This window comes from Podarcis cretensis (assembly GCF_951804945.1).
Source record: "Podarcis cretensis genome assembly, chromosome: 5".
Classification (NCBI taxonomy): Eukaryota; Metazoa; Chordata; class Lepidosauria; order Squamata; family Lacertidae; genus Podarcis; species Podarcis cretensis.
Window position 1 is genome coordinate 81,537,355 of NC_137174.1, and position 17,031 is coordinate 81,554,385.

General features: G+C 39.8%; 1 protein-coding gene across 3 annotated transcripts in view; it reads left to right on the plus strand.

Annotated features, from left to right (window-relative positions):
- RSRC1 (arginine and serine rich coiled-coil 1) overlaps positions 1–17,031 on the plus strand; it is a 177,859-nt gene that overhangs the window by 30,827 nt on the left and 130,001 nt on the right. For all 3 annotated transcript variants that reach the window (XM_079978179.1, XM_079978180.1, XM_079978178.1), the window contains one exon: positions 5,871–6,047. In XM_079978179.1, the coding sequence (XP_079834305.1) occupies positions 5,871–6,047 (177 nt within the window). The remainder of the gene's footprint in view (positions 1–5,870; positions 6,048–17,031) is intronic.

Sequence of the window (17,031 nt, forward strand, 5' to 3'; positions counted from 1 at the left end):
TGACCCCAGAGCTTGAGTTCCAGTTGTGGATATTTTGGGTACAGTATTTTTGATCTGGACTGGAGAGGGAATGACAGAGAGGGCATTTAAAGGGTGTTTAGATGGCACTCCCTACTTACGTGATTTTCACTGACATGCATGGGGGGCAAGAACATAATGTAAGTGGGGAGTTGCCTGTATAACAATGTTCAACATTAAAAATCTGTAATAAATGAATATACATCTAGCTATTAGATCCAAGCAAAGTTGTGTGTGTCCATACCTGATCACGCTAAGTGTTTTTCTTGGCAACCTTAGCCCTACATCTGCAGAACTTATGAACATCCAGAAAAGCTGTTTGTTTTGACTTGTGTAAAGTATTTTGCTGGGTTCTCTAGATAAAAAAGGCACTTCAGATGAGTAAGGGAGTAAGATAACGGGGTTTTCCAGGACCGGAGGAGTGAGGCATGGAGGTGGAAAGCATGCATGTTCTGTGTGCTTGTGCATGTGGGATATGTATAAACACAGGGCAGAGGGTAGGGCCAATATACACATGAGTGCTAGAACATTTTGGATAATTTACCAGTACTGTATGACTCTTTACATCTTTAGAGGTAGAAATGAAACACTTATGAGCATTAAAGTGTGAGAGTAGATTGCTTCCAAATTGGCTTATGCAGACTTAAATGTATCTCAAATAAAGCAGAAATTTTGTTTCCTAACAGTGTAGGTGAATTGATATAATGCATTTAACAATAGTCTTCGGTGATAATCCATGTGTAGTTTGATCTCATGAATGAGCAACACACATTTTTTGTTTTGTTTTGTGATCTTTGCATCTCTGTCCATGCCCAACAGGTTTGCTAGGCATGGACTGTGAGGTGAAGAAGCACTTAGTCTTGAATTCATTCAAGAAGACCAGATCTTACAATGCTGTAAGATGACTGCAGGAAAATATTTCAGTTGGATCTAGTTCTGCTCAGCGACATTCAGCTTGTGCTGGATGAAGGGGGTCGGGGAGACAATCTTTATCAACGCTTAATCCTTCTGCAGCCCGTTGCGCCTCAGGAAAAGTGCCCCAGAAGGTTGGGGGACTGCTGGAGCAGCATGAGAGGCAATGTAAGGGACTGCAGGAGAAAGGAGGAAATGTCATCACCTTCTCTCTTCCTCCTCCAGTGGGGAGACTTTGCTGAATCTTGGTGCCTTCTGTGAGTGGAAGAGCTCTTCCATTGTGGAATGGGCCAATCTGCTTCCAACCTATCAGGTTGAAAATAAGTTGTGCAACTCTGTTGTATTTATCTCATAGCTTGTATCTTGAATGGAATAATATTATTTATAATTTGAAATGTTGTTGTAAATATATTGCCAAAAGTGTTGGTTGACGTTTTTTAGGGAGACTTAAATTACAAGGACTGTCATTAAACCAACGGCTGTTATTGATAGGTGTGTCCATAAAAACTTGACATTATTGAAAACCCAATTCATGGGTGGGTGCTGTTTTCCAGTGTTCATAAGTCATTAAAATTTAGCACATGCCATCTTAAGACTAGTCCTCATCTTTGATATCATTTGCTTAAGCTGTCTGATAGAGTGGGGTGAAAAGAAGACCCAAACTATTTTTTTACTTTTGAAAAGTGTGTGTTGTTGATTTTTTAACTATTAAAAAAAAAATTAGATGGCATTTTAGTGTGTTGGAGCAATATAATTGGGGTAATGCTAAATGACACTGACCTCATTTCCTAGAGAACAATGAAAATTAGTAGTTTCACATTTTATTAGGCTGATATTCCAGATGTAGTGTATATTTAATTAAGTGTAGTTTCCTTTTGGATATGGTATGTGTATCTGTTTTTTGTCGCAAATTCTTTCTAGTTTTACAGTTTTCCACATGTTTTCTTTCACCATTTATGTTTTTTTTTAAAGCAGAGCTATGAGGGCTTAAATCACTTTAGTGTGCAGCAAAACAGTTCTCATTCAAACAATAAACGCCATTTTAAAAAGCCCTTAGATCTTCTGTCACTTCATAAATACAAATGTATAAAAACAGTATGCAGTTGTAGTGCCCACCTGCTAATTAAATGCAGATTTCCTCAAACTAGTTTTAAAATCTGCTTTATTTGTTTCAACTCTGTCTCTGTTTGGATTACATATGGCTCTTGTGAAACTAATTATGCTTATGGAGCAGCTGTTAAATTTAGTGCAAGTCATTTTATCCAATATTTTACATTTTAATTGATTACCTGTGAAGAAATTAGCAAATTAGCACTTATTGTGCAGTAACTGAATAGTCTTTTATAGATATTTTCAGGGTTTTCAGGGGTTTTTTTTAAAGCAAGTGGGCAAAGTGCTGAAGGAATAAAGACATTGCTTAGGAGTCAGACAGGAAATATTTTGGTGAACTCTTATTATCTGGTGTGAAATTCCGGGATGCTGAGTGATGCCAAGCATCTGTGTGTGTTCTGTAAGTTAGACATAAAAAGATTGGAAAGAAATGGCTTTTTCATAGGATTTTTGTAGCATATGGGCTTATCTGGATCTAAGAAGTCTTTGAAGATCTTTGAACTTGACTAAATGACTTAACCTTTGGCATGATGGGTGTGTGCTATGGTGCTCTGAAAGCTTTCCCCCCTTTTTTTGGAGGGGGCAGGTCTGGTAGCCCATTTTCCATGTTAATTTCTTCTACACCATCACTTCCTTTTTTGTCTTCCTTTCTATGATAAAACTACTTTGTCGTCCGATTGTAACTATGAAACTATACGTAATAGAATCTTGTTAAAAATTCAGGATGCTATCTTTAATAAATTATATGTGGATTAGACTCATTGAAATCAACATAGGAATAAGCATACCCCACTTTCATTTCAAGGTAAATTCTCATCTCTCCTTAGCCCTTAGCCCTATGTTATTTTTCCTCCTAGTAAAAAGGAGAGGTCTATACTTTGGTGGTCTCAGTAGGAATGGGATTCAGTAGATGTAGGACAACCAATGATGTTGCCTGCTCTATTACACATTTGGCGCAAGCAGCAGGAGTGCTGGGGCTGTCTCAGCTGGGAAGGGGGAACCTTCTCAATCCCCAGCTGAGCTGTGCAAACAAGCTGTGTTGTCCCAGTCCGTGAGTGAGAGCTGGGGAAGTTTCACCAGGTGCTTCGCGGGCAGAGGCCAATGCAACTTGTTTTTTCAGTATCGCGGTATATTGCCAAACCGCGATGTTTGGCTGGTGAAACACTGCCATGTTGAAAAACTGATATCGCCCAGCCCTACTCCTCCCCATTTCATCTTCACAACAACCCTGTGAGGTAGGGTAGGCTAAAATATGTTGACTGGCCAAGGTCACCCAGTGAGCTTCATGGCTGAGGGGAGATTTGAACCCCAGGTTCACCATTGTGAATCAGAATTTTACAGCACCAAATGCTTCTGCAGCATGAGTCCCAAGTGCCTCAAACTGGACTAGCGAATCCATGCCTCATGGGATTATATAGCATGGTTTTAGAGACCAGTATCTCATAACCTGAACTGTGCTGGCATTGGCTAACATAATGTATAATGGGGTGGGGAACATTTTGCAACACGAACAGCCTCCTGGAGTGTGCTTATGGCAGTGGTGGGTGCAGCTGGAGGCAAAAGTAGATGTGGATACAAACAAAAATGAGTGTAACAAAGGACACAACTCTTCCCTTTGTACAGCAAGGTTGTATTCTAGCCACACTAAAGCCAGGAAATTCTATGCATACCCTCTCGCACAACTATCCATCCAGGCATCATCACAGTTTAAGAGCACCTTCCAAGCCAGCAAAAGCCCTCAAGGGAGAGTTTGGAGTAGGGCCAGTGAGAAGTGTAGCCTGGTCAGGGTACTTGTGGCCTAGGCAGAATCCTTGAGGCCTGGATTGTCACACTTGGCTGCCAGGCCTGTTTCCCTATCCTTGCTGTATAAAGTGGACACTTGTCGCATACCCTCCAACATTTCACCGATGAAAATAGGGACATCCTATTCCATAATGATTCTTTTACTATTTATACCCTACATATCTTAATGGTTTGCCCCAGCTTCCGACATATATAAAAACACAATAAGATATTAAACATTAAAAAAAACCCTTCCCTATACAGCAGGGGTAGTCAACCTTTTTATACCTACCACCCGCTCATGCATCTTTCTTGATGGTAAAATTTCCTTACTGCCCACCAGTGCTCAATGGAAAGAGGATTCAGCTTGTGCCGTAGAACCCTCTACCGCCCACCTAGAATCCTGAAACACCCACTAGTGGGCGGTAGGGACCAGGTTGACAACCCCTGCTGTACAGGATTGCCTTCAGATGGCTCAGTGCTTGCATAACTCCATACCCTCCAACATTTCTCCATTGAAAATGGGACATTCTACCATTCCCTCCAACATTTATCCAGTGAAAATAAGGACAACCTAAGGAAAAGCAGGACATTCTGGGATCAAATCAGAAAGTGGGACAGCTTCTCTAAATCAGGGATGTCCCTGGAAAATAGGGACACTTGGAGGGCCTGTTGTAGCTATGAGACTAAAGTTGCATTCCGATGTAATATTAAACCACGGGCTAGTGCTACGGTTCCTCCTTCATATACAGTTCTAATCTTTCATTTGCAGTTTGTAAACAAAATGTAGTTTCCTAGAACTGTGGTTTGTAGAAAAACAACAACTACGTTTTGTTAACAAACCAGGATTTGGACAAAATGGGAAAGTGCAGTTTGTGATACACTGCAAATGTAGACTTTAGATCTCATTGTCTTGTGTATGAAAAAGCAAGAAAGGGAAGAGTCTTTAGGTCTAAGACTTACTCTTGCACATTCATTCTTACAGCACTATACCATGATTTAGTGCGTCTGAATGCAGCGTAAGCTTGTACCCTAAGGGAAAAAGTTATCTTTCTAAGTTTTGTATGTGGAAGCTTTATCGGTAAGAAGCAGCACTTGAAATGTTTCCAGAAAATTTTGGGGAACTGTGAACCTGGTATATTGGTGGGATAACCTCCTAGTGGCATAAAGTGAACCATTCAACACCTTCCAATAAAGACAATGCCACATTGAGTGGATTATAGAAGACTGGTTCTAAACTGATTTAGAATCTGCAACATCAGCATTTTTCACTAAAGCTATAGCTGTATGGAGTGGCAGTTCATTGAATTCATTGCAGAACATTCCTCATCATCTGTTTGAAAGGATCCAAGGCAACTGTCAGTGGTTGCTGCTTCATTAGGACCACCATTCTGTTTAAGAAATTTTAATCAATCCTCAGGTATTGCATTACATTTGTATATGCTTAAAATCAGGATTTCTAATAGGAAGCATACAGGGTTTTATATCTGCACTGTGAAATCGAGGGTTTTTTAAAAAGTTTGTACAAAATAAAAGATTAAAGTGTGATTGTCACCATCTCTTCTCATTTCTTCCTAGCAGCTAGTGTTCTGCGTTATACTGCCTGTGCTCATGGAGAATAACTTAAGAGCTCCATTAAAAAGTAATGCAAAAAATGGTTTAGCATTATGAACAGCCTTGAAATCACATGCTTCCTCCTTCTACCCCCACATAGGTTGCAATAAAATACTTGCATTCCTGATGCAGCAACAAGCCATATTTTGCTGCTTTGCTCTGAAGTGGAAAAGTGTGATATGTGTAAACCATAGTTTGTTTGTTTATTTAAATAATTTTAAGACCGCTTTCAGGGTACAACACCCTCACAAGGTAATTTTTTGCGGGAGCCTAGCATTCCTGAAAATATAGTAATTGCAATTAAGCGCAGCAGCTTTTTAAAAACCAGCAGTGATGGGGCCATATGTATCTTCCTGGGAAGAGAGTTCCAAAGGTGTGGGTCCATCACTGGAAGAAACAAACAAACCCACTTTGCTTACTGTTCAACCTTATAGGTCCCACTCCAGACCTCAACAACGGTCTTATAGCCGAAGCAGTGAAAGGACCAGTCACAGAAGAACACGCAGCAGATCTCGTGATAAAGAAAGACGTAAAGGCAGAGATAAAGAGAAGACAAGAGAGAAGGATCGGGCTAGAGGAAAAGAAAAGGACCAGCATTATACCCAAAGTGGGTAAGTAACAAAGGAAATTAATTAATGAAATAGTGAGATAGTTTGAATATCATAGTATTATTTTTCCCCTTGGTTTCAAGTAATTTCTTTTAGAAATATTTAATATGTTGTGATCTTATATAGATCCCAGTGGTCCTTCTCTCCTGCCCCCAAATGCAGGCCACTAATCTGGTCAGCAGTTACCGGTATTTAACATCAGCATATCTGCAGGAACTAGTAGTCACAGGCATCGGCCCAGTTCACATGTCATAGTTTAAAACAAATTAAGGTTTAATGTGAATGAGCAGTAAGTTGGTGCACATTGCTGAAAATGTCTTGCTCCACTCCACTGCTCTTACTGCTGTTGTGTTGTGGAAAGGCAAGCCTGGCATGCTGTGTCATATTAACTCAGGCTCATGGTTTGTTACAAACAAACAAACAAACAAACAATGAGCTGTAAAATAAGAATAAACATTGGTTTCCATTTGTGAGTTTTTTGGAGGACACAAACCTGCTCCTGGATTTGGAGAACACAAGCCATACTTTAACCTATGTCTGTAGCGGAGGAGCACTATGGGAACTTTTGATCACCGTACAGTAGCAGGCTGCTTTTTTTTTTTACATCAAACCATAGTATTTTAAACTATAGTATTTTAAACTATGGTTTATGTGATGTGCAAGCAAGGCCATTCATTAGGACCTTGTTTTTCCTGTTTCTATCACCATGTTAGCATGTGTCTTTCACTATCTGTAGCAATTGTTTCTGCTGTGTATGTGGCAATACTGAGTCATAATAATAAAAATATTTCTGTAGCACTTCAGAGTGTGCAAAGAGCTTCATATGCATGATCTCAGTAATATTTTCAACAATGTTGTAAGCTAAGCAAGCATTACTAATTTTATTTTGCTGCAGACAGCGTACAAAATGATTTAGGAATAAAAATATATTATGAGCATAAGTTCAGCATCTTGGATCCTGTCATTCCTTCTTTGCTTGACATAAAATTCACGTTCACAGATCCAGAGTTTAAAGAAACAGAGGACTAAAATAATATGTCTGGATGAAGTGATGGGATGGATTAGGGCCAATAAACTAAAACTGAATCGGGGCAAAATAGGTCTGTGAGTGAGTTGTCCTCAAGTTTGGGAACTGGAAGGTTTATCTGTTTTAGGTGGAGTTGCACACTCTCTGAAGGAATGGGTATGCAGTCACTGGGGAACCAGATGGCCTTAGTGGTTTGGAGCACCTTTTACTAGGTTCAGCTGGTATGGCTGTAACTGTTTAGCTACAGTGACTCACACATTGGTAACTTCTAGGCTGAACTATGGCAATGAGCTCTCTGGGGCTGCTGATAAGGTTAGTTTGAAAACTGCAGCTGGTGCAAAATGTGGGGACTAGGTTGCTTAGTGGCGCACTCTGCCACACACAGGTAACTTGTGTGCTAAAAGAATTGCATTGGCTGCCTATTTGCTCCTGAGCCAAGTTAAACGTCTTGTTAGGGATTTACAAGCTCTAAACAGCTTGAAACTAGGCAATCTGATAGAACACTTCTTTTGGTACAGACCTGCCTGTTTACTAAGATCGTCAGAGGAGGCCCTATTATCCACAAGACGTCTGGCAGAAATCCATCTCACAACAACTTGGAAGAGGGCTTTCATTAGGGTGGCTCTCCCTTAATGGAGTGATCTTGCTTCAGATATGCAGCACTGCATCAGGCACCTACAGCGTCAATCTTTTTCAACCAGTTAAAAATATACCTGAATACTGACTTTAACCAACCTCTGGATATCATATACAGTGGTACCTCAGGTTACATATGTTTCAGGTTACATATGCTTCAGGTTACAGACTCCGCTAACCCAGAAATAGTGCTTCAGGTTAAGAACTTTGCTTCAGAATGAGAACAGAAATCGTCCTCTGGCAGTGCGGCAGCAGCAGGAGGCCCCATTAGCTAAAGTGGTGCTTCAGGTTAAGAACAGTTTCAGGTTAAGTACGGACCTCTGGAACGAATTAAGTACTTAACCTATCTATCTACCTATATCAATATATATATCAATATATAATAATATATATATATATATATATATATATATATATATATATATAATCATCTATCATCTATCTATCTAATCTATCATTTATCTATCATCTATCTATCTATCTATCTATCTATCTATCTAATCTATAGTGTAGAATGATGTCTAAGCAATTCTGGACCATGGAATAATTCACATTGGTCAGAAGAAGTTCAATCTGTTTTAATATCTTTTAAGAAAAGGTGAGATCTAGTATGTGAGTTTGCCGGTCACAGAAAGATGCTATTTTATTGCTGCTGAACTTGCCGGTATTGGCGTACCTAGATATTCCACGGTGTTTGTGTTCCCAGTGTTTGTCCAAACGGGCTTTTTAAAGTGTTATCTGGAGTGCTTTTCTTCAAGGCTTGTTACATCTGTGCTGTATGCTTTGACAAGTGTTTGTCCAGTGATGTCAGAAATGGTGGTGTTGGTGTTGAGGAGCATAAGATAAACATTGAATATGAAGTGAGTTGTAGACAGATGGTTGCTTTCCAAGGATGTGGCCTTTGAAGTGAAATGTTGTAGCTGTGTTAGGTTAGAAGCTTTGTCAGTGAAACAAAGGTTTACAGCAGTATAAAAAGCTTGTTAACTGGGCATCAGGCTCAAGCTGGATACACCATATAGTTTTCTAGAGATGCTGGAACCAGACCCTTCAGCAGTCCTGGAAGCCAACTCTGTCTCTATGTCTACACTGGCAGCATTGTTAGAGAACCTAATAAAGTCTCCACAACACCAGGGGCACATTCATTCCCCTGTTTCATTAACAAAAACTTGTTAATAAAATAACCAAACTTGTATCATTTAGTTTTTTGTAACATTAAAAATAGCTTAAATGTAAGAAGATTATTCTTAGACGATGGTATTGGAGGTAGGCTCACGAGTAGGAATATGCTTATTCCATTCAAGTTCTTTTCTACTTTGGTTCCCTCTTTTGCCTGTTTTATCTCATTTCTACATAAATGTGTGCAAAAAACAAAAACAAAAATACAAATGACAACAAAACAGTACCCTGCACCAAACCCCTCCACTTTATCCACTTTCAATTTGATAAGGTGATCCTTCTTTTAACTTCTCTTTTTTAAACGTGTTTGGCTAGCCACTTGGAATAGCAAAAAGGACATCTACTTTACACTACCCACACACTTTGAAAATGGTGCTGAAATTGCCTCTTGAACTCCAGGAGTAATGGGATGTGATGATGTCACCTCACCAACCTCTGAAACGCTTTGTATATGGAAAAAATGAAGGCTAATTCAAGCAGCTAGAAATACGTGTTTTTGGGGTTTTTAAAATAAAAAAAATGTTAAAGGTGGCCCATGAACCACCTTGTCAAATTCTAAATAGCAGTTCAAAGTGTGGGGCGATTGCCACAATATATTTTGATCTACACAATGATCCAGAAGGTGTGGATCTGGTCAGTTCTTTTCCAGATACGGAGCAGATGGATTACTTAACCATCTCTGGCAAAAGCAGTAATTCTTATTTGCTACGAAAGTGTGCTGTAAGTTTTGTTTTCTTTTCTTGAGGCAGTTGGTTGCTTCACACTACAATTTGCGGCATAGCAGCAATGTTATGTCTGACTGTGTAATTGGAACACAACTATGATGATTTATTGAAGCAAACAGTGTTGCTTTGCATGGCCCAAGTCTAACCAGATGTTTTTAGTTTGCAAAAAAGAAAAAAAGAGTACTTTAATAGATCTTTCCTGTTCACCATTCACAAAATGGGGTATTTTCTTCATACAAAATTCATGTACCAGGTTTCTGACAAGGACTAAACTGAGCATAGCTGTCAACCGTCCCTTATTTGGTGGGAAACTCTCTTATCCCAGCACCGTGTCCTGTCCCGGATTGATGATGTCCCATAAATTTCCCAGGTTTCAAAGGAAGCAGCTCCTCTCCCTCCCTCCCTGAGTCTGGCTCAGCCTCTCCGACCCTTCTTTTCGCCGCCGCCGGCAGCAACAACTACACCCCACAGCCATGCGCTGCTCTGCTGCATCCGTCTCCCCCCCCCAAGCCTGGGACCGCCAGGCAACGGCCCACCCTGGCCCAAGCCCCCTTGTCTTCCTCCTCTTCGTTGTCGTCACCTCCTTTCTCCAGCAGCAACAGAGGCGACGGCAGCAGCAAAAGCGCTGCTACCGCCCCCAGCCCAAACACATCACGCCACCAGTTTCCAGGATCCCCGAGTCCCTTCATGTCAGGGAATGGTGGCGGCTCAGCAAGAATCCCGCCTCCTCTCTTCTCTCAGCGACAGGAACAAACCAAGCCCGCCCTGAGTGTGCGGGGTTGTGTTTTTTTTTGCAATCTCCGCTCCCCCTTCTCCTCCCTCCCATCTAATGCAGCCGCGCAAGCCTTTCCCGCTGCCTCTGCGTGCCCAGGGCGCTTTCACTTTCAAAGAAAAACCCAACAGGCTGTGCGCTGCCGCTGCGGGGCGGGCGAAAGAAAACTGAGGCGGGAGGAGCAGCAGTCTCCACCCCGCCGGGGAGGGAGGGGGGTTAGCAACAGCAGCCCGATGTCCTCCCTGCCCTCTCGCCTCGCCTCTCCCGGTGGGGCTGCAGCTGTCCTTGGCTCGGCGATGGAGCTGGAGAGACCGTCCCATTCCTCTCTCCCTCCCTAGGAAGTATGGTGGGGAGAGATGAGCGAGTGAGGAAGAAGCGAGAGGCACGGCGAAAGGAAGGCTTGCGGGGAATGAGGGGAGCTGGGCAGCCCCCACTTCATGCTGGGAACCTGCTGGTTGTCTAAAATCCCTTATTTTGGCTGCTGATCCCTTATTTTCAAATCTGTAAGTTGACAGCTATGAAACTGAGCTAGGTATATGTCTTTCAGTTTCATGTTATTTTGTACCTGGTGATAACTACTGAGTCATTGAATGTACTTTGGTGCATTTAGGTTACTCCTAGTATTGATACTGCCTAAGTGAGCACATTGTTCTGCCACAGAACTATGACTCCTTGACCCAAACTCTAGGAGTTACATCAGTGGCATTTGACCTTGTTGGAAGTTGCTGAAAGGAATAGACTGTTTAGAAGTGATAGGGGATAGATGCTTTAATAGCATGAGTATATTATCAGTCATACAGTCTGGGGTACCATGATTTTCTGTTCTATGCAATATTCATATTATCTTGGTAAAATAGAGCAATTTACAACATTGGTCTCTCTCCCTCAGAGATCATCTTGTATATGTAGGGCTTTGAAAATAAGGTTTTCATACTGTTTAGAAACACTTCAAATATTAATAAGCTACTGAATGAAATTTGACAGGAAGTTCTTGATGTAATTCATACCTCCTATACCTTTTGACATGGAATATAGTTTTCATTTAATCAGATGATGATCAAAGAATGCCTGCATAGGGAATATGGATCTAAGAAACTTTTGTTATACAGCTATTTGTCATTTTGAAGATTTAGCTTGCTAACAGCAACATGTTACTGTTATTTAGTGCCAGTTTCTATCCCTATTTGGATAAGAAAGGGATACTCACAAGCCTTAAGCTCTTTTTGTGCTGCTGAAAGTTGTTACCTTTTGGGATAACTAGCAGGTGTGAGGCAGAAAGGTGGGTAAATGATTAACCAAACTATATATACTGTTCCTTAAGCCATGGAATACTCTTTCTAAGAAAGTCTGTTCTGTTTTGGTGTTCACTTCAACTGAAATATTATAGTTAAATAGCTGGTGGTAATAAATATTTGAATTACTTAAAATGAATGTCGTAGTAGCACCAGAAGGCAAGGTCTCATCAGACTAGGTTTTCTGACAGCAGTTAGGATGGTACCTGGATGTTGATATTTTAGCATGTTCTACACAATGGGCCTGAAGAACTGCAGGATTTTCTGGAAGATTCATCTCTTGGATTCTTGTATTGTGGACTCAACAGGAAGAAATGTTTGAAGCCACTGTGTTCAGTGCTAGCATTTAATAATGAGATGATCCTCTCTCTTACTTTTCTTAGATCTGAACCTCCTTGCCAAACTTTTTATTGTACATAAGAGTTGTAAGTTGGAGTCATGGTGATTGTCACTTACACTTGTTGCTTGTATTATCTGCTTAATGCTTGCACCATCAGATTTTTGGGATCTTTTGTATTTAAAAAGAACCATGAGACCCACCAATGGGAAGCCAGTGCGAATAGTAACTTGGGGGGCAGACACACTTACAATTCAGGAATGGACATGTTTGAGTATCTTTTTTGGTGTATGCCCTATGAAGGACTTCCAAAGAAAAAGTGTTTTGGCTAACATTTTTCAGTTGAAATTAGCTCATTTTTATAGCTGGCTTTTCTGTATAACTAATGCCCTTATCTAGTGACTTTTGCTGGCCACAATTTTATAAATAAATGCCTGTTGATGGGCTTTTAGCACTTGGCAGAAAACATGAGACAATAAACAAGGAAACCTGGACTATTCTTAGTTTGACAGCAGTCAGACACTCTTGGAGCTTGTCATATTTTTCTTACCTTAGTACTTTATGCAGCAGGAAGTCATTTATGCTAATTTTGCCTGATTTGCATATAGGTTATAAGAGTTCTGTGGTAGAAAGCATGTTCAGAACTCCTTTTAAGTGCCTCTTTAGATCAAAGTGGGTCTGTGTGATAGCTGTTGTCTGACACCAAGCTGTGTGGTGTTGTTTTCATTAAACATTTATCATACTTCCAGTGTGACAGCAGGCAACTCTGTGCTTGAGCAACATGTTTCTATGCAAAATTTATTGAAAAAGATGAGACATTGTAAAGAGATCTTGTTGTCTTTCACAAGTGGCGAAGGCTAAATGTTTCACTGGATGAAGTATACTTTCACTGGATGAAGTGTTACCTTGAAGCAGCAGCAGTGGCAGCATTGTTTGCTTAATTATAGACTTGTTTTCTTGGTTTTTTATTTCGTGTTTGGTTTTTGCATGTAATACTTTAAAGTAAAATTTTAAATTTTGTTTGAGGTTTGTTTTATAGTCTTCTACTAGCTGATAACTGCAGTGTGTTAACAGCGTCAACTTATTTCAAATTAAATCATTCAACCCCTTCATTACATGATACAGATTTTAATGTCTAGCGAACACTTCTGTAAAGGGATGCATATTGGGACAAAACTCCTAACTTCACAAATACACCAATGGAGTCTAGCGATTAGTGACCAGGAAAGAGATCTTGGAGTCATGGTGAATAGCTTGATGAATTCCCCCCCCCCCTCATTGTGCAGCAGTTAAGAAGGCGGCAAATTCTAGGTTAGGGATCACTAGGAAAAGGACTGAAAATAAAACTGCCAGTATCTTAATGCTATTATACATATGCCTGGTGTGACTGTAAGTGTACAGTTCTGGTGACTGCACCTTAAAAAGGATATTGCAGAGCTGAAAAAAGTTCAGAAAGGGGAACCCAAAATTTTCCAAGGGGCTGAAGCAGCTTGCCTAAGAAGAAAGGCTACAACGTTTGGGGCTTTTGTTTGGGGCAATGGGACATGGTAGAGGTGTATGAAATTATTAATGGTGTGGAGAAGGTGAACAGAGGGATGTTTTCTGCCTGTCCCATAATACTAGAACTAAATGTCATTCTGTGAATATGTCTGTTGGAAGATTCAGGAAAGATGGAAGGAAGTGCTTCTTCAGAATGTAAGCTCATTGCTAAACTCTGGAATTTGATGGCCACAGATTTGGGCGACTTTAAAAGGGAATTAGACTAATTTACAGAGAATAAGTATATCCATAGCTACAAGTCATGATGGCTTTGTATTACATCCAGTATTGGAGACCATATGTCTCTAATCATCAGTTTCTGTAATGGGGCAGGTCTATTGCGATCATGTTCTGCTTATGGGCTTCCTATAGGCATCTGGTTAGCCACTGATAGAATAGAATGCTAGACAAGAGCAACATTTTGTCTGATCCAAAACCTTTTTAACTACTTGTATAAAATAAAACCTGCTAAGTGCCTGCTATAAGTGGTCATGATTAAAGCCATTGCTTAAACTGCTTATTTATTATATCAAACAATAGAGAGCAAGTATATTATTTAGGAATAGTACATGGAAAGTTGCCATTCTGCACAAGTATTAAAAAGCAAAAACTGTGATAATGGTCAAAGATTGGGACAAATTATGTGGAGCCTTATGTGTATTCTGTTTTAAAACACCCAAATATAGGATAACTAAAAGGGGAGTAGGGTGTGTATCTAGCATCACAGAAGCCCGCCCCAAATAATAGCAGCCATTTTGTGATTATGGCCCACAGGACTTTCTCAGAATTCAAAATGTGTCTTCTGGTCCAATAAGGTTGGTGGCCCCTTCAATAAGGCATTGAGGAATTTCCCCACCATTAGTGCAAAAAACAACAAGAAGTAGTTTTTATCAGAATTTTAAGAAATGTTGGTCGCTCACCTCGTGACAAGCTAGCAGGTAATCTAAGATGGCCTGAGAAATCTGTGGAGCAACATTTCCTACAGCATTGAAAACTTTAAAACCATCGTTTTACTGTCCTTTGGTCTTTCGTGGTTGGATCTAGACTTGTAGTCAGTGGACTTTGACATGCACTGGACTGGAGAAAGGGTGGGGAGAGACTATTTATTTGCGTATTCCACTTTCTCCTTGTATCCCCTGAAAATCTATTCCATTCTGGAGACTGAGATACGAGATGGTGAGGGCCTGCAGGGAAGCATAAGCAAAAATGGTTTCCCCTCTTCTTCTAGCAGGGAGCTTCTGCTTCATCTCAGTTCCCTTCTTGAACAAATGAGCCCTTCTGTTTGCAAAATGGCCAACAGTTTTTACACCAAACAGTTGTTTCCAGTTTTCTAGGTTGTAAACTTTGAATAATTTGCACTGAGAGGTAGGATTGCAACTTGCAATCCAGGTCATCATGGGGCGGGGCGGATATAGTTCACTATTTCCATTTATAAGATGATAGCTGTGGCTTGTGGAGTAATCTTGAAAGTGAAGATCTGGTATGTTTCTTCTCATTGGATGATGTTACTGTATTTTTTTCCTCACTGTCTGAAGCTCAATATATCCAAAATCATTGATGGCTGGAGGTGTGCTCCATGTGCTCTTTTTTTTTTTTTTGGTTTTGAACTTTATCAGTTGTTGGAAAGGGCCCTTTGCTTTCTATAGTGAGCCAGAAACAGATGAGATAATGTCATGAAGGCATCTTTAACATTGCTTTGTCGTAGCTTGAATTTGGCATGGTACATCATCACAGTTAGAAATGCGAAATGTCTTTTGAAATGAGCTTCCTATCCAGATGAATTGTACTCATGACTTTTTTTCTCTGCTGTGGTAAAGAAGATAGGAAAACTGCCGGATGCCACCAATGAGTTCTCAACTTTGATTTCTCTCTCTCTTGTCAACTTAAAAGTTGACCATGAAGCCACTGGCTGTTCAGCTGTTTTACTCACATTTTAAGTCTTGTATAGCAGGTGAAACCTGTAGAATTCTCTGATCTGTTTGAAAATTTCAAATTACGTAGTTAACCTTATGGAAGAAAGATAATTGGGTCAAGTTCTACAATTGACTGCTACTTTGATTCTAAACATTTGTGCTTCCATATCTGTATTGTAATGTGCTATTACATGTATATTATAATGCACTATATGATTTTGTTTTGGTGGTGATGAAACTTCTAGCAGAGATTGGTGGGGCTTCGATGTGAATATATGATCCGTGGTGAGGTGTGTCTGTCCCTTTCATTATTAACTTTTAGATGGAATTTTAAAACATTCCTATTCATCCAGGTATTTCCTGGCTGAAAGATGTTGTTCCTGGCCATCTTGAAAATGTTTCATTGCAAGGGGTTGGGTCCCTTCCAACTCTTAGATTCTATGATTTAGCCATGTATTTGATCATTTTTAAACTCTTCATATAGTTTTTTTGGTTTTGATGCTTGTTACCTGGGACTCTTTGTCACAAGGGGTTAGGGCAGATAGAAGGGTCAGTGACTGCCCGTGGTTTTTTTTAATAAAAAAACCTGTTGTTGTTGTTTAAAAATCATTTTTATTAATTTTTGCATATATTTCCCAAACAAAACTTCACATTACATCACATCATCCTCATTTTGGCTATTATAGCCTGAGACTTCCATTAATTCTGTCTAATGATTTTTCAAATTTACTATCTAATCAAGCATTTTATTATTATAATTAATTCTTTTGAACTTCATTTCCTAATTATTTCCTTCCTAAATCATTTTACAATAATTTATATAGTTCCCCTTACAAAATGTCTTGTAAACCTACAAGTGATGTTACATTAATGCAATTATCTTTCAAATAAATCATATATTTCTTCCAAATCTTAAGGAAGTCTGTTTCTTAAGGTGTTTCTGGTTCCGGATTCTCCCAGTCAACTTTGCCAGTTCTGCATACTCCATCAGTTTTATTTGCCACTCCTCCTTTGTTGGTAATTCTTCCTGTTTCCATCGTTGTGCTAATAATATTCTCACTGCTATAGTTGCATATAAAAACAGATTTTTGTCCTGTCTATTAATTTCTGTACCTACAATGCCCAGTAAAAATGCTTCTGGTTTTTTCACAAACGCATATTTCAACATTTTCTTCATCTCATTGTATATCATTTCCCAGAAGCATTTTACTTTCTTACAGTCCCACCACATGTAATAGAAGGTACCTTATTTTTCTTTACATTTCCAACATTTATTACTTACTTTATGCATTTTAGCCAACTTTACTGGTGTTATATACCATCTATACATCATTTTCATTATGTTTTCTTTCAAAGCATTACACGCTGTAAAGTTTATACCTTCTTTCCATAGCTTTTCCCAGTCTTCTAAGTGTACATTATAACCAAAGTCTTTAGCCCAATGTATCATTACTGACTTAACCGGTGGTGGTGGTGGTGGTGGTGGTGGTGGTGGTTGTTAATATAATGCCATCCGTGTACATGGGAAAGGAGCAGATGCCTGAGGATGTGGCCAAGAAGAATGAGAAGC